The following is a 27,459-nucleotide window of genomic DNA, read 5'->3' on the forward strand; positions in this document are numbered from 1 at the left end:
ATTTCTCCACACAAGAAACGTATCAAAGAAAAGGACAAATTTCTTTATAGCACTTCACTAATTCACACTGAAACCCAGGTCTGTCAATGACTATGACAGAATAAACAATGAGCTCCTTCAAACACAGTGGGATAAAAATGGAAGGTATGGCAAAAAACAAAGACAGCAATTCTATGAAAGTTTGTTTTTGTATGAAATGTAAGCTGTTCAAATAGAAGAGGGGAACCACGCCAAGCAGCTCTTCTCTATGAATCCACAACCAAACCACAAGGAAAGCCATTCATACCTTCACCTGCAGTAAGTAATGATCTTTCTCCTTCCTCTTGATGGCAGATGATGTCAGGAGGACTCCTTGCGGGTTAACTTCAAAAGCCTTCTCATCATTTCCAGTTACAATAGTAAAGAAGAAGGGTGGACCGTTATGGGAAGAATCCTCATCTGTTACTACCAGCTGCAGCACGCTGAAGCCCACTGGCTTATTTTCCTGCACAAGATTAGAAACAAAATTAAACAAAAATCCTGGAACACAGCCAAATCTATACGGGACAGACACATGAGTTTTCTATAATATAAAATACATACAAAACAAAGCCTTACTGCTCTATCCGAAAGGAAGAGAAGAAAGGTGGAGACGGGAGTGTGGTGGTGAGGAGGAGGGAAAGGAGAAGGGGTGTAGCAAAAAGGGAAGAAAAAGGAGGCTGACGAAGGAAACATGGTAAGAAAGGATGTGTGAGGAGGAAGAGGGAGGAGGGGAAGCAGAAACGAGGAGGAGTGGGGGACAGGAGGAAGAGCAGAGAGGAGTAGGAGTGTAGGAGAAGAAGAGGACTGGAGGAGAAAAGGAAGAGACGAGGCCAGGCGTGGTGGCTCATGCCTGTAATCCCAGCACTTTGGGAGGCTGAGGCGGGCGGATCACCTGAGGTCAGGAGTTCAAGACCAGCCTGGCCAACGTGGTGAAACCCCGTCTCTACTAAAAATACAAAAATTAGCCGGGCGTGGTGGCGGGCGCCTGTAATCTCAGCACTTGGGGCTGAGGCAGGAGAACTGTTTGAAGCCAGGAGGTGGAGGGTGCAGTGAGCTGAGATCGTGCCATTGCACTCTAGCCTGGGCAATGAGTGTAACTCCATCTCAGAAAAAAAAAAAAAAAAAGAGGAAGAGAGGAAGGAAGAGGAGGAGTGGGGAGGAGAAAGAGAAGAGGTTGACAAGAGGAGGAAAAGTGAGAAGGGGGAGGAGGAGGAGTAGTGAGGAGGAGGGGTGATGAGGAGTGGCGGCGAGGTGGAGGGAGGAGGAGAAAGAGTGGAGACAGTGAAATGGGGAGGAAGTGGAGTAGGGAGGAGGTTGGGGGAGGAGGTGGAGTGGGGAAGAGGCAGAGTGGGGAGGAGGAAGAGGAGGAGTGGAGAAGAGGTGGAAGGAAGAGGAGGAGTGGGGAGAGGAGTGGGGAGGAGGAAGAGGAGGAGTGGAGAAGAGGTGGAGGGAAGAGGAGGAGTGGGGAGAGGAGTGGGGAGGAGGGGGGAGTGGGGAGGAGGGAGGAGTGGGGAGGAGGAAGAGGAGGAGGAGGAATGGAGAAGAGGTGGAGGGAGGAGGAGGAGTGGGGAGAGGAGTGGGGAGGAGGGAGGAGTAGGGAGGAGGAAGAGAAGGAGGAGGAATGGAGAAGAGGTGGAGGGAGGGGGGGAGGAATGGGGAGGAGGAGTGGGGAGGAGGAGTGGGGAGGAGGGAGGAGTGGGGAGGAGGAAGAGAAGGAGGAGGAACGGAGAAGAGGTGGAGGGAGGAGGAGGAGTGGGGAGAGGAGTGGGGAGGAGGGAGGAGTAGGGAGGAGGAAGAGAAGGAGGAGGAATGGAGAAGAGGTGGAGGGAGGGGGGGAGGAATGGGGAGGAGGAGTGGGGAGGAGGGAGGAGTGGGGAGGAGGAAGAGGAGGAGGAGTAATGGAGAAGAGGTGGAGGGGGGGGGAGGAATGGGGAGGAGGAGTGGGGAGGAGGGAGGAGTGGGGAGGAGGAAGAGAAGGAGGAGGAATGGAGAAGAGGTGGAGGGAGGAGGAGGAGTGGGGAGAGGAGTGGGGAGGAGGGAGGAGTAGGGAGGAGGAAGAGAAGGAGGAGGAATGGAGAAGAGGTGGAGGGAGGGGGGGAGGAATGGGGAGGAGGAGTGGGGAGGAGGGAAGAGTGGGGAGGAGGAAGAGGAGGAGGAGGAATGGAGAAGAGGTGGAGGGAGGGGGGGAGGAATGGGGAGGAGGAGTGGGGAGGAGGAGTGGGGAGGAGGGAGGAGTGGGGAGGAGGAAGAGGAGGAGGAGGAATGGAGAAGAGGTGGAGGGAGGAGGAGTAGGGAGGAAGAAGAGTGAGGTGAAGGAAGTGGAGTAGAAGATGGAGCGAGAAGGAAGGATTGGGGGCTAGAAGAAGAGCAGGAGGGAAGAGGAAGGTCAAGAGGGGGAGGAGAGGGCAGAGGAAAAGCACCAGTGGCAGCAGGTCTGATTAAGCAATAAGCTCTTAGGAATCCTAGAACAGTGAGAATATCTCAAAAATCAAAGCATGGAAAGAAAAGAGATAAAAGCTTGGCTTTATCTTTAAAATGCTCATCTTTTAATACTGATAGCGACTTCTTGAATTCTACGTTTCCCATTTTTCTAGAAAGAAACCTTTGGATAAGAAAGAAAAGCAACAGAGGCCAATGGAAAAGCTCATTTCAAAGAACCCCAGGACCACCTTGGCACTCGAAGCCCACCTGGATAATGACACTGTAGTTTCCCCTGGAGAAGACGGGCGCGTTGTCATTGACATCGGACACATCGATGTTCACGGTCGTCGTGTTGACTCTGGGTGGACTGCCATTATCAGAAGCTTGAACCGTGAGCGTGTAACCTGAAATCTTTTCAGGCAAAAGACAGAATGCACGTTCACTTTCACAAGGCCGACAGAGCTCCAATGAGGAGTGTCCTCCTGAGAGTCCTGACGGGCAGGTCCCAGTGAGCTGCCACTATCTGTTGCATCCTGCCTGTGAGCGATGCCCTAACCTCCTACAAACGAGTGCATGCAAGTAATACACATTTCCCAACAGCAAGAATTACCAATAATGATTAGATTCTCTCATGCCTCTTAAATATGTACTTGTTTTGTAAAAGTGTTTTATCTTGCAGTTCTATTAACAGAAACTAAGACATAAAAGTAATACAAATGATTAGGACAAGAAGTTAACATATCTCAAATGCTGTTGCTTTGGTAAGATGGCAGCAGCCTTCCTCAGGGCCCCAAGTTTGCTCTCAGTGGAAGTAGACAGACATGAGCTGCCTCCCACACCTTAGCGCTGACTCATTTCCAACGCCTCAGGACACTCCAGATCACCCTCCCCCTCAATCTCACACTCGGATTATACTCAGCTGTCTAAATCCCTCAGGATTAGCTTGTCAGGACCTCCCACAAAAGAAAGAAAGTCAAGTGAGATAGCTTCTTTTTCAGGGCAGTTCCCTATAAAGCTCTGTCTTCTAGAATGAGTTGTGGGAGAAGCCAGAAAGCTGGCTAGATCCCAGAGTATGTTCTACAGAACGTTAGTCCTGCAAGACGCTCCAATGAAAAAGAATTCTGCTGGCGCATTAGCTTGGGAAATACCACAGGCTAGTTCCTTTGGTATCTCACAATGGACAGAAGTATATTAAAGGATCTGGGTTCTTTAGTCAAAGATACTAAATTTATTCTGCCCCACAGTGGGGGCAATCCTAAGCATGCTTCCCAAATCCTTAGAAAGTCCCTTCTCAACATTCACACATCAAAGGAGAAATTAAAGAATTTAATGAGGTATCTCATCACTATCTCCCCCCAAATTCCTTTAATCTTAGATACACCCATTATTCTTCTGAGATTTCATTCTTTATCATCACCAGTGTCCTTCTCATTCCCAAATCGAAGGCTTCTTTTGGTTCTCCTTCACAGGCCTACCTCTCTGAAGTAGTTCCTGCTCAGCTTCCCTTCCTGGACATAAGTCTGCACAGATGAGTGAATGGATGGATGAATGGATGGATGGATAGATGGGTGGATGGGTAACTGGATAGATAGGTGGATGGATAAATGGGTGAATGAATAACTGTATAGATGGGTGAATGAATGGGTAAGTGGATACATGGGTGGGTGGGTGAGCAGATGGGTAACCACATAGATGGGTAACCACATAGATGGGTAGATGGATAACTAGATGGACAGGTGGGTAGGTGGATGGAAGGATAACTGGATAGATGGGTGGTGGGTGGATGGACACATGACTGGATAGATGGATGGGTGGGGTGGATGGATGGGTAAGTGAATAGATATGTAGATGGGTGAGTGAATAGATAACTAGATAGATGGGTGGGTGGACAGGTCGGTGGGTGGATGGATGGGTAGGTGAATGGGTGGGTAGGTGAGTGGGGAGATGCATGGGTGGATGGATAACTGGATGGATGAATGGATGGATGACTGGATAAATGGGTGGATGGATACTGGATAAGTGGGTGGGTGGATGTTCAGCCTTGCTGCCTCTCCTTATTTGTTCATATTTATCTCAATCCCTCATGTCACTTCTATCAACATCTTCAACAGCAAGTACCATATCTACACTTAGGGTTTTCCAGTCTCTAAATCTGACTAAAATCTCCAAATACTGGCTGAGTAATTCTGCATGAATATGCTATTTCCCTTTAAAAACCAGCATAATGAAAACCACGTTCATTAGCCTCTCCCATCCCTTACACGTTTATACCTCATAACTTTTCTTTAATGGTACTACCCAGTCAAAGCAAGACCAAAAAATCAGGCTGCCTCTGACACCAATGCTTTCTACACGGAGCCATATCTAAGCTTTGTGGATTCTAATTTTTCCTTTGCAAATAGTTTCTTCATTTGGTATTCATAGACAGCAAAATCCACTGGTGCTCAAGTCCCTGATATAAAATGGTGTAGTATTTGCATATAACCTATACACATCCTCCCAAACACTTTAAGTCATCTCTAGATTATAGTACCTAATACAGTATCAATGCAATGTAAATGGCTGTTATACTGCGGGTCAGGGTTGTATTTTTTTGTTGTTGTATTGTTATTTTTTATTGTTTTTCTTTCTTTTTCTGGAGGCAGGGTCTCACTATGTTGCCCAGGCTGGTCTTCAACTCCTGGGCTCAGTGAATTCTCCCACCTATGCCTCCCATGTAGCTGAGACTATCGGAGGAGGCCACCACACCCGACATTTTTTCTTTTCTAATACTTTTCGATCCATGTTGAGTTGACTTCACGAATGCAGAATCTGCAGATAGAGGGGAGCAACTGACCTTCCTCAGCTCACAAATGCTCATACCCTAGTGCCTGAGGCATCAGGTCCAAACCTCTGGTCCTGGTTTTCTATGTGGCCAATAACCTGTGTGTAAAATACCTTCCTATTTTATCTCACTCTACTTTCTTCTTATGATTACTCCAATACAACTGGGTAAAGTCCCCTAAATATATTTCTTGGCTTCTATCTGCATGCCTGTGTCCATGCAATTCCTCGCTGGAAATTCCCTTCTCTCAACCTCTATGATTTTCCAACCCTCTGCTATTATTTAAAACCCAGCTTCTAGCTTTAGGAAGTGTCTCAGAACACTGGAACCAACAGTAATTCCTTCCTGAATGCAAAGCTTTATTATCCAAACTTCATCCTAGCATGGAACACATTTCTCACATTGAGATCTTCATAGTGTCATTGCTTTTCGAGTGTTTACATGTTGCCGTCAGTTCTCGAGGCGGTCAGTCCTGCTCACGCCACGCCCAGCAGACAAGAGCACAAGGCATTTCTAGTTATTGATGTGGTGATTTGTAAACAATGTAAATCAACCTTTTTCACTTACCGTTTCTCGGTCGAGAAGTTTGGTCACTTTGACTTCTCCCCTGACGGGGTCAATTGTGAACGAGCTTCCCTGGTTGCCATCTATAATTGAGTAGTGGATGTGGCTGTTGGAAGGTCCATCGGCATCATCGGCCATAACCTAGAACACACCACACTCCTGTTTAGGAGACAGCTAAGAAGAGGCCTAAACCTATTACACAAAATTTGTGATATTAATAGCTTAGCTGTTTCTTTTTGTTGTTGTTTTTTTTTTTAGATGGAGTCTTGCTCTGTCACTCAGGCTGGAGTGCGGTGGCACAATCTCGGCTCACTGCAAGCTCCGCCTCCTGGGTTCACACCATTCTCCTGTCTCAGCCTCCCGAGTAGCTGGGACTACAGGCGCCCGCCACCACGCCTGGCTAATTTTTTTTTCTATTTTTAGTAGAGACAGGGTTAGCTTAGCTGTTTTAACACAATTATTCATAACAAAGTCAGCAATCGGTTGGCCTAACAAAAGACACTTTCAAATCTCCAAAATACTTACAAAGGCCGCTACAAAAACTAGATTGATTTTACTAAAAACTTTTGCAAAGATCCAGAAGATACACAGTTTTCACTGTAATGGGGAAAAAATACACACCGTGATGACAGATTGCTCAAGAACGGCATCTTCACTGATGACTGTCGTGTAGGTGTCTTGGCTGAACACAGGAGTATTATCGTTGATATCTGTTACATTAACGTTCACAGTGGCAACGTCGCTCAGTGAAGGCGTGCCTCCATCAGTGGCCTCTACTGTTAGGTAATACTCATGAGAGCTCTCATAATCCAGATTCTCAATGATAAATACGGCCCCTGAATAGAAATCAAAATTACTTCCAGCATTCTGCAATGCCACCACATTTTCCCACTATGACTGAAATAGATGAATGCTTTTGAGTACATTTAGTTTTCACTTCAAAAGTTTACTTACCATTTATGTATGTTTCCTATTTTCTTAATTCAACAATTAAAAACTATGAATCTGCCCATCCCTGGATCTTTATTTCTCTTAATTTTCATGATATTCTTCATGATATTTAAATTGTTTTCCCAGTCAACACCACCTACATCCCTGCTTATTATAAACATGATGATTGTATCATCCCTTCCATACCATAGCTCACTCGACTTCACTCTAGTTTAATCAACAAAATAAAAACGTAAAAATTCTATTGTGTCTTTCAGTTTCATTTTCTGTCTCATCTTTTTAAAATATTTTCCTTCTCATATTTTTAAAATGGAGATTTATATCCTTTTAACTTCTAGATAACCCTTTATTTACATCCTTTCATTTTTAAAAATCCTTTTAACAATTCCTTTTAACATCTTTCACATCATTCTAGTCCTAAAGAGCCCTAAAAATAATTTTATTATAAATATAAATTATATAAATATAAATTTGAATGGAGCAACTTTCTACACTGTTTTAAGACTTAGGACTATTTTAGGCCACAGGTTAGCAAGACGATGAAGCATTCACGCAGCAGGAGTCAACAGTTCCTATGCCTTTTGAGCTTGTTGGCAATCTTTCCCTAAGTGTGATTCAAAGTACTCCAACTGTTATAGATAACTAGCATGATAACGAAGTCAACTTAATATATTATCAGAAGCCCACTACAGAAACTAAAATAAAAAAGACTGGAATTACTATTTCACTTGGGAAGTTACCATCCATGAGTCTGATTACATAAGGACCTCTACTATCCCCTATTCTTATCTTTACTAACTTGCTATACCTTACATCTCAACTAAACTAATAGAACATGCTGCTTTTTCTATTTTAAGTTAATTTGCTTGTATTTTATAATGAACATGCCCAAAATGTATTAAGTAGAACTATAATCTGAAGTCTTCCAAACAACATTCAATCCCACTGTAAATAACTAAAAGAAAACTTGATTTACCTTTTTTAGAACATCTACTGACAACACAGGGTCACTTAATATAAGGCAACATGGTTAAGCAAATCTAGTTTTTTTGGTGGAATGAAGGGTTTCCTCTCAGATACATGGTAGGTTACCTGTTTTAGAATCTATGCTGAATTTCCCATGTTCATTTCCACTTATTATTGAGTAGGTGATTTCTGCATTTGCTTCAATATCCCGACTTGCTGCATACACTTGAAGAACTTCAGTTCCAACAAGAATGTCCTCAGACACGGTGGCACCATATTCACGGTACTCAAACACAGGGGGGTTGTCATTTATGTCAAGAACTGATACAACCACAGTGCCAGTGGCAGTCAGCCTCCTTGGCAAGCCTTGATCCACAGCTTTCAAAGAGAGGGTGTATACTGCCTGGAGTTCTCTGTCCAAAGGTTTTTCTAACTGAATAATTCCAGATAATTCGTTAATGGAGAACTGCCCATCAGCAGAGTCAATCAGTGAGTATAAAATCTTCCGATTTAATCCTATGAAGACATAAAAACATGTCAAAAGATTTTAAATAAAAAAGTTTAACACTTTTTTTTTTTGAGATGGAGTCTCCCTCTGTCGTCCAGGCTGGAGTGCAGTGGCGTGATCTTGGCTCACTGCAACCTCTGTCCCCCAGGTTCAAGCAATTCTCCTGCCTCAGCCTCCCGAGTGGCTGGGGTTACAGACACACTGTAATTTTTGTATTTTTATTAGAGACGGGGTTTCTCCATGTTGGCCAGGCTGGTCTTGAACTCCTGACCTCGTGATCCACCCGCCTTGGCCTCCCAAAGTGCCAGGATCACAGGCGTGAGCCACCGCACCCGGCCAACACTTTTTTTTAAAAAAACAAACAAACAGGTAGAAAATTTTTTTAGAAGGGTAAATGCTAATACACATTATTTGCAAATTTGTATGACTATGACCTTTAAAAGGTAAACTTTTTTGATTTTTGATTAACAACTTACTCTGTTAAAACAAATGTAAATATAATTTCATGGGAATCTGGCTTCTTAGACTATTTCATATAGGAGCCAATAATACAGTACCTAACAAACCTTTACAAATCAAATCTGTTTATCATTGAGCTTTGGTGACAAAGATCTGAAAAGCAACATTTTTGCTATTCTTCCGAAATTCTCAGAATCACAGCATGAGTATCCCTAAACTGAAAATCTGGAATTTGAAATGCTCCAAAATCTATTAACTTTATGAGTGCAGAACCGATGCTTTAAAAAAAAATGCTCATTGGAGCATTTCGGATTTCAGATTTTTGGAGTTGGGATACTCAACTGATAAGTACATAATGCAAATATTCCAAAATCTGAAAAATATCTAAAAATCCAAAAATACTTCTAGTTCCAACTATAATAAATAAGGAATACGCAACCTGTGGTATGACTGAAGAAGTTATTCTCTGCTATCAAATGCTACAAATATACATTCTATAGTCCAATTTTCTCTAAAAAAATTTTGAAAGGTTTGTAAACCTATAATAAAGCATTTGCTTCCCTTATGTTGCAATGAGGCTAAAAGCTCTCTCTGTCCCCAATGGTTTATTTACAAAATAACACATCACTGATTAATTCAATGGGATATGAAGATCAGTTAATATTCAGTAACCAGAACTTTAGATACCTCACAGCAGTAGGTTCACTGGGCACAACTTTGGAACTCTAAATATTCATTAAAAATTAATTAATTATTCTAAAGATTTCCTTCCACAAGGAAGGGCTATGGAACATGCATGAGGTGGAGTGAGTGGCACAGGCTGAATCTGGGGTGTTTTTGAAACAGAGGCTCCTAGGATCTCAGTGAGCAGCGTCAGGCAAGAGCATCCCCGGGAGATACCTGCGTCGGCATCCGTGGCCTGCACTCTTGTCAGCAGCGTTCCGGGCTCTGTGTTTTCAAACACGGTGATGGCATAAGGATCGGCAGAGAATTCGGGGGCATTATCGTTCACGTCTTCTAGCGTGAGCACAACACTGGCTTGGCAGAATCTTCCTCCTCCATCTGTGGCCCTGACGAGAAGATGATAAACAGCTTGCTCCTCACGATCAAGGGGGGTTGACGTTTTCAGTTCACCTACAAACAAAAACAAATGGACTCACTTGTAATTTAAGACGTGACCTGCAGTTGTACATCTTATTTCCTCCCCTTTTGTCTTTCAATTACTTAGTCTGAGTATTCACAGCCTTCCTCTTGAGACCAGTATTATCAATGACAGATTCAACAGCTGCAAGAGGCAGTGAGCTCCAGGTCTCCAACCCCGCCAGGTGCTAGCTCTTTAAGTCCTGCAGGTCTGAGGCCAAGGCCTCTCACCTTGTGTATAAGATTGCACAGGTGAAACAGCTACCAAATTTACCAAAATTTAAAAAATGTTTAAATTGACTCAAAAATTAGATTCACATGTTCACAATTAGTTCTTTAGGAAGAAAATAAAAAGGCTTAACAGGAAACTTAGTTGATCCCAATTTTACCAAAATACAAAAGGAAAACAACTCTATTTTAAAATAAATAAAATCCCAGAAATCATTTTGTTTATGAAAATTCTAAATTATGCTAAGTTATAAATTTATGGTCACCAATTCAAGAAAATATGCTATTTAAATAAAATGGATAAAAAGCAGAAAGCTTGAGTTATATTTTAACTTCTGAGGGTTTTTTTTTTAAACAAGTGGTATAAACGCCTTCTAAATTTTAAATCCTTTGTTCAATTAGGTGATATTCTTGCTGTTTTTTAAAAAATCTCACCTCGAATTTTACGCACTAAATTGCTGGTAAGATTTCTAAGAGGTGTCAACTTTGGAGCATCAGAATACATTTGAAAAGGGCAAAATGTCATTTCAAATTTTGTGTGTGATCTAAAATCACCCACATATATGATACTGTTGGAATATACAATTTATTTTGTCCCAAACTCCATCATTACCTGTGTCTGGATTTAGTTTGAATTTTTCTGCACCTGAACCCAATAACGTGTAAGTAATTTCAGCGTTAGAGCGGATGTCTGCGTCTGTAGCAGAGACCTGCAGGATCAATTTTCCAGGAAGGACGTCTTCAGGAGTAGTGTCTGAATATAAAGTCTGCAAAGAGTTTAAACAAAAACGTGACATAAAAACATTAACAGGCAGCACAAACATCAAGGGAATAACGGAAAAGAAATCATTCATCTTTGACCACAGAAAACATGGGAAATCACTAAAGATAAAATCCCAAAAGCTTTGAAAACGATTTTTCTCATAAAACACATGTGAAACAAGGAGGAGCCGTGGAGCAGCCACCAGCTCCACATCCCTGAAAGAGCCTGGCCTGACGTTTAACCTACAAAATGCTATTGTATGTCATTAAGCTGATTTCATATTCAAATCCTTATGAGAAAACGTAAGTACTAATCGAAAATGTAAGTAGTGCTCCGTATTTACCTAAAAACTGCAGAGAATAAATATCTGTCATATCATATCTGCTTATTTCCAAATACAGGAATTTATTTTTTGCAAATGTTCCTAACATAAATAACTGCAGTTAAGAGAGAAGCAAGTTTCATGTTATGGGAGAAAACGAAGATTCTCGAAGGCCACAGAAGGGACTCTGATGAAGGCTGAGGCCCTTCTACTGCCCTGCGTGATCCTGGTGCCCTGTCTTCAGCCCCTTCTACTGCCCTGCGTGATCCTGGTGCCCTCTCTCCTCACATCTGCCCTCATGCTCAAACACGGTGAACACTTGTTTCCAGTTCCAATTATTTAGAAATCCATGCCATAAATTAAAACCTAAGACAAAAAGATTAAGATTCTGTTGATTTTCTTAATCTGAACTCAACTACCAGTGAAGTACTCATGGAAAAGTACTCCATGAAAAAGGACTCAGGAAAAAGAGTATTTCATAACAGGATGAATTTAAATGATCTAGTGTCCCAGTCTTCTTCCTGAGGATGATAGAGTATTGTATTGAAATAATATCAAAGGGCTAAAAAACAACCAAAGACAGTTGCTGTAAGAGAGGGAGAATGTCGCACCCCTTCTGAAAACATAAAGTACAAATAAGAACTGGAATTAACTCCTCATCCCTCAGAAGTTCCCCCCCCGCTCATGACTGAATATAAGGGTTCTTCCATCTTAAGTCTTTCCCTGAGAACAGCCCTATCACCTTCCATAGCCACGAGCATCTCAGACTCACAGAACCTGTGGTGGGTTCCAACTCCTCCACCCTCTTCACAATCACATTCCTCTCTACCCAGCCTTCTCCTGGCCCAGCACATTCCTCCTCCCTGTCACTCTCGGCCTTCTTCCCTGGGCAGGTCTATTTCTTCATCACTTCACTCTCTGATCTGCCATCAGGCATCCATCCACGTCCTGCTACCAAGACCGCCACCTACACAGCATCACGGGACCCAAATGGTCTGTTTCGCATCCCAAACATCCCAGCTCCACTCGCCACCCTGCCTCCCCAGAGTCCTCTTCTCCCCAACCCAGGTTGGCACTGCACTGGTGTCCTCCTCTTCCTTCCAGCTCAGCCCCCTTCTCCCTTTGGAAATAGCTCTCTCTTCTTTTTCCCTTTTGTTAGTATCCTCTCGAAGTCAATTTTCTGCTATCCAGAGACAACGCCAAGTTTCCACACCTTTCCCTAATACCCATCCAACATCTCGCCATCTCTCAATGTCTAAAAAACATGGTCAACTGTATGTGTCATTACTTTAGCAAACTGGAATTGCAACTCAACACGGAACTCCTCTAAAACCAGCCCCCGGCTCAGACTCCTCTTTGCCACGGCCTTGGTCGCTCCCCCTACTCATGTAGAAAGTCGGGCTCCATGGCATGCTGGCTGGCTGTCACACCAGATGGTCTTCCTCGGTGGTGGCTTTGGTCCTTTCACTCCTTCCCCACCTCTGCCTTTCCAGGGCCCCCTTGCATCCACTCCTCCCTGTCTAAATAATGGGAACGATGCTTCCAAACTAAGCTTAAGGAACTCGTCTCATGTCATCTCTACCTTACCGATATAAAAGGCTCCAAGTCCCTATTTTCTCTAGGATCGAGTTCAAATCCCCTGGAACGACCGCCACTGCCCACTGTAATCCAGTTCACCCTTTTCCAAGACTCTCAGTGTAGATTCCCCACTTCTGGCAAACTCAGTGGCTACTCCCACAATCCCTCCTCACACTCCACGGCCCCTCCCCACCCACTCCTGACGACCCACTTACTGCCCCCCGAAGCTGAGCCAGCCCTTGCTCTGGGCAGCCCTTCTCACCCTCTGGCCCCAGGGACCACCCCTGCTCGAGCCACATGCCCTCATCTAACCTTGGAGGGAGCAGCCCTTCCTACGTCTACTTTTAGTTCTCCCTGAATGGTGAGCTGCGCAGATGCAGGAAGCACGCTGTCCACCTCTGAGCTTCTCCAGCGTGCAGAAGAGCAGATGCCCCCAAAACAGTGTCTCACAGCACGTCGGCACTTTGTTTCCCGTCAGATCCTTCTCCCAAAACAGCTGTATCCCCATATTAAGAGAATCCCCTCATGAAAAGGTTACAGAGCATTTTCAATGTTGGATGCAACTGGAGTCCTGTCCGTAATTTAGTTTTCTAGAATGAGGCTTTTGATTTATTGAGCATTCCCGCAAATAGTTCTGAAGCTTTTCCAAGTCTTACCCCATTTAACACCTCTGCTTAATCAGTAAGTGATCATAAAACACATGTGAATTACACCACAGCGCCAAATGATGGTCCCATTGAAAGAATTAAGAAATTGAAATTCATAACACGCAAATGTGAGGGAAGAGCTGCTTACCTTTTCACAAACTGGACTGTTGTCATTTGCATCCAGAACTTTCACTTCAACTATCGCTTTTGATGAGAAGGTGCCATCAGTTGCCGTGATAGTAAGAAGGTAATTGTCCCTTTTTTCCCTGTCTAGAGGTTTCTTCACATATACCTTCCATTCATTCTGTATATTTTCAACAGCAAACTGTCCTAAAGGATCCCCTCCTATTAAATCAATGGAGGAAGATGATAGTCAAATTTGTTGAAAGGATAAAAATAAGTAACAGAAAAAATAAACTGTACAAAAGATGTATAATGTTATCGTTTAAAAGAATTGAGTATTAAAAGAATTAATTTGGCATATATTAGCCTTCCAATTTACAAAAACAAGGGCAGCATTAAAATGTATAAACATAGCATTAAGACTACTAAATAATCATTTAGCCTGCATTAAAACTATAGATGTTTTTAATTTATTATACACTAAGTATAAGGTTCAAAAGAATGAGTCACAAAAATCAAAAACAGTCTAATGAAACAACTGGTAGCTTTGCTCAGGTAACAAGCTTGAAATGAGGCTCAACAGATGTTATTTCTACTTATTATTTTAGATATTTTTAACTAAAATCATCCCTTAAATCCCCAATTTCCATACAATACAGATCGTATACTTTATGCTTCTAAAAATCATTTTAAATTAATTAAACTGTTTGGTGTGAATTTTTTTTACCTGTTATGAAATATGTAACTTGTCTGTTGATCTCTTCAGAATCGGCATCCGTGGTACTTAAAATGGCAATCACCCCACCTGGGGGGTCATCCTCACTCACAGTCCCTTTATAGATCTCGGCCGTGAATCGTGGTGGACTATCGTTGACATCGGTGACGGTAACATCCACAATGGCTGTGGAGGATAGCTGGATCTTTTCACCATGATCTGATGCAACCACTTTAATCTGGTAATTGTCTCTCTTTTCATGGTCAAGTTCCTTTAAAGTTGTAATCCAGCCTGTTTCCATGTTAATGGCAAAGGATTCAATGACTTCCACACTTTGTGACTGATCCAGGCTATACATAACTTGGCCGTTGGTTCCTGAGTCAGCATCAGATGCCCTGATCTGAATTACTCTACTTCCCCCTGGCAGGTTTTCAACAATGAATGCCTCATATGGACTAGATTCAAAGACCGGGCTGTTGTCATTTGCATCTTTCACTTGGATACTAACATCTACAGAAGCCACCATCTCATGGTCATCTTGAGTGCACCTGGCCAGTATGGAAAACTGATACCACTTAGTTGTCTCATGATCAAGACTCTTCTCCAACTTCAGTCTCCCGCTCTGTCTGTCAATCACAAAGGACTCATCCCTATTGCTTTCTGGAGTATTCCCTTTGACCAGGCTGTAAAGAACAGTCCCACTATGTTCTGCTCGGATGAGATCTATTTCTGTTCCAATAGGCACGTCCTCTGACACTGTAAAGGTATAGAAAGGTTCTGAAAATTTTGGAAGCTGCATTTCCGGTGGAAGGATTTTAACATAGACAGGAACAACAGATTCTTTTGATGGAGACCCATTATCCACAGCTCTAACAAAGAAAGTGAAGAATTCATTTTCCAAGCCAATGAGGCTCTCCTTTGTAGTGATTACGCCGGACAGTTTGTTAATTTCCAAATTCTCTTTTACACTTTCAGAGTCTGCTTCAATGGCATAGGTGATGTCGGCATTGGAGCCCTCATCGGCATCACTTGCAAGAACTTTAATGACTGAAGTCCCTTTAGCAGCACTGGACCCGATATTCACTTCGTATTTGGTTGCTCGAAATTGTGGTGCATTGTCATTGTCATCTGTAAGGATGACATTCACGGTGCAGAAAGCAACTTTTCCTCCAGCATCCTTAGCCATTAAACGGACTGAGATCACTTTCTCCGCTGGGGTTTCTCGATCAAGTTTTTCCAAAGTAAATATCTGTCCTCTCTCATTTATGTAAAATCTGTCTTTGGCAAAGTCATTTACAATATGGTAAGTAACGTGACCATAAATACCAGAATCCCCATCCGTAGTTTTCACCTCCATCACCAGGGTATGTAGGGGAGCGTTTTCAGCTAGTTCCACTTCATATTCGTTCTGAAGAAAAGCAGGACTGTGCAAATTGCCTCCAATTACAGTTACATGAACCTGGGTGGAACTTCTAAAAACTCCATCAGACACTGACAGGTTAAGACCGTAAAATGGCTTCAGGGCGTGCCGGCGCAGGTTTGAGAGGGTGATAATCCCTGTTGCACTGTCAATGACAAAATGTTTATGATCGTTGCCAGACAGAATGGAATACTGCAACTTGTCTATGTCTGAACTGTCTGCATCATAGGCTTTTACACAGGTCACGAAATGCCCGTGAGGGGCGTGCTCGCTAATTCTGGCTTCATAAATCTGTTGTTCAAAGAGTGGTGGATTATCATTGAGGTCGGTAACGTCCACCGTGACAATCACATCACTGCTCAGCGGGGGCATACCACCATCAACAGCCCTCACAAAAATCGTGTGCTGCCGGGACTGCTCGTAATCCAGGGTTCTGAGTAGTGAGATGAGGCCAGTGCTGCTGTCTACATGAAAATGATCATGACTCTTGCTGTGATTCCCAAACATCTGGTATGAGATTCCTCTATTTGGTTCTGAATCAGAATCGGTGGCTCTAACTTGAACAACAGATGTTCCAATTACAGATGCCTCAGACAGGGTCGCCGCATAAGACTGCTGAGCAAACACGGGAGAGTTATCATTGATGTCCTCTACTATGATGTCCACAAATACTTCAGCATGAGCGCCCGTCAAGGAGTCAGTTGCGCGTATGCTCAGTTTATATGCCGGGTGGGCCTCAAAGTCCAGAGGAGCTATGACATTGATAACTCCAGTATTGAAGTTAATAGTGAACTGGCTGAAAGGGTCTCCGTCTGTGATGCTGTAGAACACTTTCAGGCCTTCCGGGCTGTTAGCCTGCACGTGGACCACAGGGCTGTGCACCTGGATGTTCTCTGCAATCTCTGCACTGTAGAAAGGTTTTTCAAACACAGGCATAGCTTTATTCATGACAGTGATCGGAACGATAACTTCCGCTGAAAAGGCCGGGTTCCCTCCATCTTTTGCAACCACTGTAACAAGATATTCTTTATTTAAGGTGTCAAGCTCAAATTGCTTTTTCAGTGAAATTTCACCCAAGGGTCCAATTTGAAAGTGTTCATGATGTTCCTTGAGGTAGTAATGCACTTCCCCGTTTCTGCCACTGTCTCTGTCTACAGCAGTGACATAGCGAATGACATGGCCCACCTCAGTGTCCACTTTAACAACGGCGTAGTAGGGAAGGTTGACAAACACCGGCGCATTATCATTTTGGTCTTCTACAATGACCTTCACGACAACGTGGGCCACTGCGGAAGGCTTATGTTCCTCTGTCACTTCTACAACCACATCAAACGCCTCCTGCTGCTCACGATCGAAGGGCGTGCCAGTGGTTGACAGAACTCCTGAAGTGCGGCTTATTTTAAATCTGCGATCTGGGTTGAGGATGTGATAAAACAAAGGCTCATTGATTGGATTCCCAATAGCAGTAATGACAGCTAATGTTTTGGCCTCGGTGGAATTCTCTTTCACTACCGCAGAGTAGACATCCTGGGTAAACTTTAGGTGACTTTCTTTGCTTTCTTTCACATTAATTTTGACAGAGGTAAGGCCGGCAAATCTGCCATCGGAAGCTCTAACGGTTAGCTCGTAGCGGCTTCTTAACTGAGTTGTGTTTTGGACAGTGAGAGCACCAGTCTTGTAGTCCACAGAAAACTTCTCCCCGATGTTGCCTTCGGTGATGGAGTAAATCAACTGTGAGAATGCACTTGAATCGGCATCTGTAGCATTTACTGTGATGACTTTTACTCCTTTGTATGTTGGTAACAAAAGAGATGCTTCATATAATGGCTTGGCAAACACAGGAGGGCAGTCATTAATGTCAATTACATGTACTGTTACATTCGCTGCATACTCAGCAAATAAACGTGGGGTTCCCATGTCATGCACTTGGACGGTGAAGTGAAAAATACTTGTTTCTTCATAGTCCAGACTTAGTACTGTATGAATAGCACCAGTGCTAGAATCAATAGCAAAATGTCTGTGTACAGATGGTTCAACAATGTGATATACAAGCAAAGCATTTGCGTCTTTATCAGCATCAGCTGCTCGAATCACCAGTGGGACATTCCTGTCTGTTAGGACCACGCTGTTAATTGAGGCTGATTCACTAATGAGTCCTGTATATTCTGCCTGCATAAAAACTGGTGCGTTGTCATTCTCATCCTGCAGGTGAACTAGAACCGTTGTATTAGTGGACAAACCAGCCATGTTAGTTCCTTGTATTATCAATGTGTAAATGGGCAAAGTTTCAAAGTCCAGGGCTTTCTGAGTGCTGATAGTTCCAGAATGTGGATTAATATCAAAAGCATCACCTGTATTTCCATCTTTTATTTCATACACCACTGATGATTGACTATGGGCTGTAACCATCCCAACGAAACTCCCAATGCTGACAGTTTCACTAAGTTCAACAGAATATTCTTTTGATGTAAACTTCGGAGAGGCGTTGTCAGCAATTGTGACAAAGATACGCACAGAAGTTATTTCACTCATTGGTGGACTGCCCTTATCTGTAGCTTTTACCATTAAATCATACTCCGCTTGGTTACTTCGATCTAATTCTTTGGCAGTTTTAATAGAGCCCAAGACAGGATCAATCATAAAAGAATTTCCAATATTTCCTGGAAGGAGAGGAAAAGATACATGTTAGAGAAAAACAGAAGGGGCAGTAGAAGTAGTAGTTAGAGAAACAGAAACAAACGTATCCTTAAAAATTATATTCTGAAATTAAGCAGAAACTCAGGGGATGTCAATATTTGAACGGAACCTTCAACTTGTTTTATTTTTATCCACCTAAAACCAGGTATACTTTACAGAATTTTGTCCATAAATGATGAAAAACAAAAAACAGAAGAAACAGCACTCTGCTCTTAGCGAAGCCAAAACTCCCTCTCTCGGCTGCACTGGGAATGTGTGGTGGAAAGACAAGGCTATCCTTCCACAAAGCAGTTGAGTGAGTCACTTTCCAGGAGTCCCTCAAAACACTTCTGGACCACATTTGTATTTTCAACGGTTATGACTTACAAATTCTTAAGATTTGTATTCATTACGAAAGATTTTGATTCAGTAAGAAATTGACATCAAGCTTCAAGAGACAATTGTCCATGGATAAATGTGTGTAACCCACCCCACTTTACAGGTTTTGAAGATTGCAACAACATTCCTTTCTTATCTTTTTCAGGTCAACTTATCCTCTAGGTCAGTGGTTTTCCCCTGGGGGCAATTCTGCTCCCCAGGAGACATCTGGTAATGCCTGCAGACATTTTTGGTTGTCACTACTTGTCGGAAGAGGGTGCTCCTGGCGTCTCGTGGGTGGAGACCAGGGGTGTTGCTAAGCAGCCTACAACGCACAGGACAGCCCTGCACAACAAAAAATATCTGGTTCTAAATGTCAGCAGTGCTGAAGCTGAGAGGCTGCTCAAAGATAGAGTGTTTTACCTCCTTTTCTTTGGACCTTTTCAGGCTATACTGTATGTATCTTTAGCTGCAACCACAACTCCAGAATATTGTATAATTTTGTATCATCGACTGAATCTTCAAAGAAACAAGCAGTTCTCTACAGCCCTTTTGGATAAATCAGGGTGGCGTTGCAGGCTCTCAGGTTTAATCCATCCACGAGCCCATCCTTTTTCTGTTTCATGAACAAGCACCCAGAATTCACCATCCCTGTCATAGCACAGAATTTATTTTCCCCAAATGAACTATTACACTTACCCAAAACAAAGCTCACTTGCCACTTAACTGCTTTCTCAGATTCTTGCTCTAGGTTTGCCACGAGTGTGGCATTTCACAGACCGGAACTGCTCAGTGTGAGCTACATACCAGGGATTCAGCAAGCACTTCGTTCTCCACATCATTAACAGGAAACACTTCCTCTACAGTCTTCACTTCCTTCCTTTCATACATTTTCCAAAAATCCACGGCCATTTTTTAGAGACCAGATCCAGCCTGCTTTTCATTAAGTCTTACTGGCTCTGCATCCGAGCCCCAAGGCAGCGCCTCAGTCTGCAACAGGGTGGAGGCCCAGGATTTCTCTAGGCCCTGACGCTCTGAGCTGAACCCTGGCCGAGAACTGGGTCCTGCTGCCTCTGCCAGGCTTTTGAGACACTAATTTCCGGCCTGTCTGTACTTATGAGTCAGTGATCCCAGGTCCTTCCTGATTGCATTTTTGGCCGTCGTCAGAACGCCAAGATCCTTTTCTCATCCCACCTGTACATCACCCTCACTGTCTGAAATTGTGACTGACTGCCTGGCCTGACACAGGAGACTGGGGCAGCCATGGTGACTCTCTTCACCCTTGCCCCTCAGACTTCTCTATGTCTGCACTCACCAGCTGACCTACCATATTTTATATTCATTCTTCTATATCCACTTCTCTCTTATTTTGTACAGGATAATCTTATCTTGCCAATGAAGCTTCAAATATGCAAGGCCTCATGTGGAGGAACGAAGAGACTATCTGCTGTGGAGGAGGCTGGTGCTGCTAGAACACACTGCTTTCTGCAAAACTTGCTCCCTGCCCTCCAGCCAAGTGGGCATTCTCTTTGCCCTCAATCAGGACAGCACACTCATCTCAGAGCCCCAGTGTCTGACGCATCCTCTCCTGCAAGAGTCTTCTCCCGCTATTCTTACTGTTCCTGTCTCATCGCCCTGTGTTTTCCTTACAGCATGGATTACAACCTTGCTCTTTATCGGCCATGCAAGATTCAGAAACATCCTCTATTATCTGGGGCACCATGACTCTGATGAACACAGCTTGGAGCATGTCACTGATAACAAGGTTAAACAGGAACCCAGCTCATGATGGGATACATGAATCCCACATCCATATAGATTAAGGCAGAAATCATCAGATTTGCAGATGGGAAAGCAGCATCGCGTTTATGTGAAGAAACAATGAGGGCTGCCTGCTGAGTGGTAGAAAGTGCCCCTGCCTGGCCTAACAACAGGTACATTCACAGACACTGAGGTGCACTGGTGCTGTTGAATGGCTTCCTAAGGTGGCAGAAAAGGTCTGTGCGAGGCTGGGGGCTTATTCACTGACTTTAGCTACAATACGAGTGGTTTTTAAACAACTTTAAATTGCTCCCTGTATGGGAACAGGGCAATTATCTAGACAAACAGGCTAATTTTTACTCTTAAGCTATTAAGTATATTACACAGAACTGTGAAGGGGAGTCTGTTTCTTCCCCTGTGGACACACGCTGGATGTTCAGCTGGGGCCCGCTGACTGGCAGAGTGGCACCCTCCGTTGACTCTCAAGGCAATTATATTTAACTTAAGTTCGGGGAGGAAAACCAATTCTAATCAATAAGTGTATTTATTTATGGAGTGTCTTCTATTTCCAGGTATTAAAATGGTTTAGAAGTAGTGCTCTAATAATCTACTTTTTTAAAAAGATGTAAGAAGAAAACACACAAACCAGAGTATGGCACTGACATGTCTCCAGCATATAACTCAATGGTTATTGAAAATATCTCTTAATTAATTCCTTTTTCCCTGAATACTCCTAATCAGACCAAACCTTTTACTCAATTAATTGCTGCTAATTAAACATGCAGTGTTACGTACTGAATTTATAACTAGTCTTTTTGAACTTTAAATGTAATCTGACACAAATTAGAAGCAGATAATTATGAATAAACTTAAATGAAAGGCATTTGTATGAACATTTTATAGTCTGTACTATTCCAACAGATGTCCACCTCTATCTCCAACACATGCACACACCCCCTCCACAAAATTCTACTGCATTTTAATGGTAGTGGTCTCCTACAAAGTAACTGCTGAGCATAATTTTTATATTACCAAAACTATAAAAATAGCATCTTAAAAGTCCTAATTCTATGCCAGAATAGGCCATTGGTATTATCTATTCATGGAGGAGGGAGTTCCATTCTCCAAATACCAGATTCCTAATCCTGTCAGTCATTAGAAGCATTCAAAGAATGCACATGCTTCTACTCAGACACCAACAATCATATTTTAACCACCCAGTTGTTGACAATTATGTGAAAGCTAAGGGGAAGTTTAACATTTTCTCCTACATAAACCCAGTCAGTTTGTCTATGACAGAATTACTTTATTGAAGTACTCAGGCATGCACAAATGGAATGCACTGTTTTTCTAACTGCAAATTTCTCAACCAGTGGGAAAAAACTTCATCTTTACTCAAGGCACTAACTACACTACATTTTAACACTGCAATCACAGGCAGTGTATGAGATCTTATTTGTGGCTAATGAACTCGATTTGGTTGTTTTAAGGGAAACAAATAAAATTTCAAATATGTAAAATAAACATAGTTTAACTACCTAGAACACATCAGTAAGTTTTTTTAAATTACTCTCCATTTCCTCAAATTTTGATTACATGATCTATAGTTAATCTATACCTGTACCAATTCTAATGCCTAGGAGAGACAATTTCTAAATATGTAGAGCTACAGACTTAAAAAAAAAAAACAAGTTAAATGGAATATTTTAATTCTCTAAACTCATTATTAAGAAGACTGAAAGGGACTATATTCCTTGTACTAACAATGGCACTGAAGAAAACGGAAAACTGTAAACTGTCTTCTCAACATTTCATCACTTTCAGAGGATCTGGCATGAGCAGGAACATCCTAAAGCAACGTGACTTCTGACTGTACAGACTGTATGCTCCAAAGCAGAGCACTGTTTCTATCGGGGTGGAACTTTTACAAGACACGCATTGTGGACCCAATGGCAACGCCTACCTACCATGCCCAGGAGGAACACTCCCAACATGGCACCTGGCACATAAAGTGAGCTTCACCAGCCCACAGAATGAATGAATGAATGAGGGACCAACATGGCACCTGGCACATAAAGTGAGCTTCATCAGCCTACAGAATGAATGAATGAATGAATGAGGGACCAACATGGCACCTGGCACATAAAGTGAGCTTCACCAGCCCACAGAATGAATGAATGAATGAGGGACCAACATGGCACCTGGCACATAAAGCGAGCTTCATCAGCCCACAGAATGAATGAATGAGTGACCAACATGGCACCTGACACATAAAACGAGCTTCATCAGCCCACAGAATGAATGAATGAATGAATGAGGGAATGGCAGTGGAAAACAGACCAAAAACATCCTGCTATGCCAGGACTGCTTCCTGGTGGTCCCCCTTGTTATCCCGACTCTGGATCTCTTGGCCTCTGGGTCCCGGAACCGTCCAGGCCCACAGCTCCAGCTGTTTTTTTTTCTGCCCTTGCTGCCTCAAGCCCCACCCCAGCAGGCCCCAGCTCTGGGGTCTAGTCCTCAACCCAATTCCATGAGGGAAATCCACCTGTTAAAGGCGAGTGGCAAAAATCCAGGTAAATGTAGAAGGGGTGGGAGGGGCACGGCACCTCTTTCTGAGGTTTCAGCCAATTACAATGAGATGAGTCAACACTGTTAGGGAGCTTCCTGCTCTGCTCAAGAGAAAATACTCTCTGACAAAAAAGTGAAACGTTAAATTACTAGGCAAGCATCTTCCTAAGTGTGTTTAATTTAACCAATGTTACAGAAGAAAGTGTGGTTAAAATAATTTCAGAAATACTGAATTGGTCAAATAAAGTTTCCTCTACTACGGGGCTTCTCAGAGCCTTGAACTGGGCTAATATTGTGACTCCCCCAGAACTTCCCCCAAACTCTCTGATGGGCTAAAAGTTAAAAAAAAAAAAAAATTCCTTTCTCCTAACATGTAAAATTGTATCTAGAGATCAATTTAAGCCATTTTTGCAGATACATAGAAATGCTTCAATACCCAGAACTGATTTTGGAAAAGTAGAAACAGACTTTTAACAACTGCAAATTTAAAATGCCACTGAAGGCTCCAAAAGTACCTGACTCGATCGAGTACAGCACTTCAGCATTTTTCCCTTTGTCCTTGTCCAGAGCTGTCACCTGCAACACAACTGAGCCAACGGCTGCCGATTCATAAACCCGCCCTTTGTAGGAGGAAGCGGTGAACCACGGGGCGTGGTCATTCGTGTCACTGACATTGACCACAATCCTTGCAAAGTTGCGTTTTACAGGCACATCTTGATCTCGTACCTAAAAGAATTGACACATTATCAATCCCATTGGTGCTTTCCTTATAACTAATTAAAAATCACACTCGAACACACAAAGGCCTCAGGACCAAATGGTGGGAGGAGAGCGGACAGAGCGCCTACCATGACCGTGAGGGTGTGCTGGTGAACGGCTTCATGATCCAGTTTCTCAGAAGTATAGAGAGAGCCGGTTGCAGGATCAAGACGAAATTTCTTGAGACTCAATGGATCTCTACTGCTCTGCAGAGTGTAGATTAGTTTGTTTTTCTCATCCTGATCCACAGCACTGATTTGCAAAATTTCTGTTTCTGGCGCTGTATCTTCAGGAATAACAACTTCATACTTTGATGTAGAAAACTGAGGACGATGGTCATTTGTGTCTATTACTTTGATGAATACCTGTAATGGATGACAAAATGACTCATACAATATTTCCAATTATGATGTTTTAATACTTAAAGAACCATGAACGAAAGTCATGCATATTGAAACGATACTGTGGCAAAATAAAATACAAATATGAGAAAGGCAACAAAAACCTAGAATCATACATTTCTTAAAACATTTCTCATTGGTATATTACTTATCTAAATATGAGTAAGATAATGATGACCTTTCTGCATTCTTATAACTAACTCTGGGACAAAATATGTATGATTTTCACGCTTGCCACGTCTTTACGTGGGCTTAACTTCTCTTATGCTTCCACAGAGAAGGTATCTGTAGGTCACTCATGTACGGATAACAATTTACCAGGATTTATAGAAGACTAATTTCTTAAATCAGATTTGTATCTGCAACTACCAACCCACTGAGGTAAGACAGATGATTACACTATCCAAATTTCTCATTCTCATCTTTGACATCCCAAGCCCCTGATCATAGGTTTTTTTAATATGTAAAAAGAAAAAATAAGAAATGTGTTTAGAAATCACTGTATTTCTGTGATCATAAACCTACATCTATGTAGTAAATACGTTTACTCCCTAAAACCAATTTAGTCAATAGATTGAAAAAATAAACTCTCTTAACTATGTCTACATAAAGTAAAAACCTTTAGAGGAAAAAAAGCAAATGTTAAGAAACTTGGTACTAAGCTAAATTAGAAACAAACAAAACTTTGACAGTAAGAGGATTAATTTCCATAATGAAAAGATGTATGGATTTGGCACAGCGGGAATCACTGCCAATTATAAAACATGCTTTAGAGTTTAAGAAGAAGAAAACTGCGCTTCGCGGGGGCATATGGACAAAGGGATTTGCTGGTCCAAGCAGCACAGGGGGCCAGGGGCCCAGGCAGAGCGGTCAACCACATGGTGCAGGCCATGAACAGAGGCCTTCCGTGAGGACTACATCACTGTTCTCACAGAAGACCAAGATATCAAGGATGTTTTAGTTAAATAAAACGTAACATTACATTTTGTATGAATTCCAGATGCATCCACCAAACCACGGAAAGGTTGCATGTGAAAGCTATGTAAACCTTTAAAACTACAGATGCCTCACTTTTACAGGTCAATGATGATCCAGAAGGGATGGCTATAAAGGCAATTACCATAGATTAGATTATATATTCATTTCCACTATAAATTTAAAAATTACTTTTCCCATGTAGTGGGTACTGAGCAGAGAAGTTTAATCCTGCTCCAAGCTCAAGCATTATTAAGTAGAAAGAACTGGAAGTCAAAGCAATTCAACTGAAACACACGGATTGTGCGTTTCCATGCCCAATGCTTGCCTGGGTGCGAAATCAGCGTGCAATAGTCTCTGCCCTCATAGAGCTACCAGGCTCACCAGGAAATGTTCTGCACATGCACAGCCTAACCATGTCTCATATATTATCACGTAAAGTTTTTAAGAGTCCAGAGACTGGCTGAGATATTCAGAAAGCTCTTAAGGAAATAATGCTTTCTTGGGTACATTTTTGGTTGGCAGGTGAGTAAGTATGAGGAAGGGCTGCGTCAAAGACATGAAGGCAAGCAGTGGGACGGAACATCCTGCCTTTCAGAGGCTGGAGAGGACTTGGAACTCAGGGGTGATACAGTAAAGGAGCAAGAAGAAGGCAGAGTCAAATACGCAGAGCCTCGACTCCAGAACTGATGTGGGAGGACTACACAGCTCCTTTTGGTCAGAAGAAACTCGCTTCCAACATGAGTGGCAGGGATGAAGAATGGCGACTGGAAGGTGAATTGAGTGTCGGTGGGACAAGAGCCCAAACCAGTGCTGATGTGCAACAAGACTATGGCTTTCTGTGTGCTTACTGGGTGACAGGCTCTCAGAACGTGAAGAACAAGCACCCTGCGGGTCACCTCATCAACCTTCCTAAGACCTCCAAAAGGACGATTATCACCACCCCCACTTTGCAGATGAGAACATGGACACACAGAGAGTTACAGCTATTTGCCCATGGAAAGGAGTACAAGAGGTGGAGCCGGGATTCAAACCAAGCGATCTGCTCCAGAGGCCACGATGCTGATGCTCGAGAGAAAGTGAAAGAAGAAATGAAAGCCAAGTTGTTTGAATGAAAGAAAAAAAAGGTAACTGGATTTGGTAAGTTACCTGGAGATACAAGATAAAGCCAAGTGACTGGAATCAATGGCGGTCAGCATCCTAAGCCACACACGCAGGACAGGAAAGCCGGAGAAGAGCTGTTTCCGCAGGGCACTGGCAGTTCTCCCACTGTCCTGCCGCCTACCTCTGCTGGAGGCTGCCCGCTTGACTCACCAATGGCTCACCTAAACCTTCTCAAATCGGCATCTGCTGCCCCTGACCTGGATACACAATGGCTGCTCTGTTGACTTCTGAGTGTTACTTCCAAGCCCCAATCCATCCCCGCCGTATCCTAGTGTCTCACCTCCCAGCTGACCCCTCTGCTCTTCAATCCATCCCTGCGGTATCCTAGTGTCTCACCTCCCAGCTGACCCCTCTGCTCTTCAATCCATCCCCGCAGTATCCTAGTGTCTCATCTCCCAGCTGATCCCTCTGCTCTTCAATCCATCCCCGCGGTATCCTAGTGTCTCACTGCCCAGCTGACTCCTGTGCTCTTCAATCCATCCCCGCGGTTATCCTAGTGTCTCACCGTCCAGGTGACTCCTCTGCTCTTCAATCCATCCCCGTGGTATCGTAGTGTCTCGCCTCCCAGCTGATTCCTGTGCTCTTCAATCAATCCCCGCGGTATCCTAGTGTCTCACTGCCCAGCTGATCCCTCTGCTCTTCAATCCATCCCTGCAGTATCCTAGTGTCTCACCTCCCAGCTGACTCCTGTGCTCTTCAACCCATTCCTGCGGTATCCTAGTCTCTCGCTGCCCAGCTGACTCCTCTGCTCTTCAATCCATCCCCGCGGTATCCTAGTGTCTCACCGTCCAGGTGACTCCTCTGCTCTTTAATCCATCCCCGCTGTATCCTGGTGCCTCTCACTGTCCAGCTGATTCCTGTGCTCTTCTCCAGGTGGCAGCTGCTGCACCCCCCACCCGCCCCCACCCAAATTCATATTTCCAGGTTCTCAGCTAAAGAGGAAAAATAATCTAAACACAAATCATTCCTTTTGTCCCATACCTTAACAGGTCAACCTGGGCTCACTGTTCTCTTATAGTCCAACTGCCTTTCTCTGCCAGCGATTAGGATAGCATCTACAGCCTATGACAATGGCCCAAAATAAGTTACAGAAGTATAAAGGAAGCAATGAAATTTAAGATATTTTG

General features: G+C 43.2%; 1 protein-coding gene across 6 annotated transcripts in view; it reads right to left on the reverse strand.

Annotated features, from left to right (window-relative positions):
- FAT1 (FAT atypical cadherin 1) overlaps positions 1-27,459 on the reverse strand; it is a 147,792-nt gene that overhangs the window by 16,449 nt on the left and 103,884 nt on the right. For all 6 annotated transcript variants that reach the window (XM_008977165.4, XM_063604042.1, XM_063604041.1 and 3 more), the window contains exons 8-18: positions 23,882-24,157; positions 23,549-23,759; positions 14,243-18,310; positions 13,541-13,737; positions 10,696-10,849; positions 9,615-9,848; positions 7,874-8,263; positions 6,452-6,666; positions 5,834-5,971; positions 2,710-2,853; positions 287-484 (exon numbers count right to left, since the gene is read on the reverse strand). In XM_008977165.4, the coding sequence (XP_008975413.4) occupies positions 287-484; positions 2,710-2,853; positions 5,834-5,971; positions 6,452-6,666; positions 7,874-8,263; positions 9,615-9,848; positions 10,696-10,849; positions 13,541-13,737; positions 14,243-18,310; positions 23,549-23,759; positions 23,882-24,157 (6,225 nt within the window). The remainder of the gene's footprint in view (positions 1-286; positions 485-2,709; positions 2,854-5,833; positions 5,972-6,451; positions 6,667-7,873; positions 8,264-9,614; positions 9,849-10,695; positions 10,850-13,540; positions 13,738-14,242; positions 18,311-23,548; positions 23,760-23,881; positions 24,158-27,459) is intronic.

The sequence above is a fragment of the Pan paniscus genome, chromosome 3 (genome assembly GCF_029289425.2).
Source record: "Pan paniscus chromosome 3, NHGRI_mPanPan1-v2.0_pri, whole genome shotgun sequence".
NCBI lineage: Eukaryota > Metazoa > Chordata > Mammalia > Primates > Hominidae > Pan > Pan paniscus.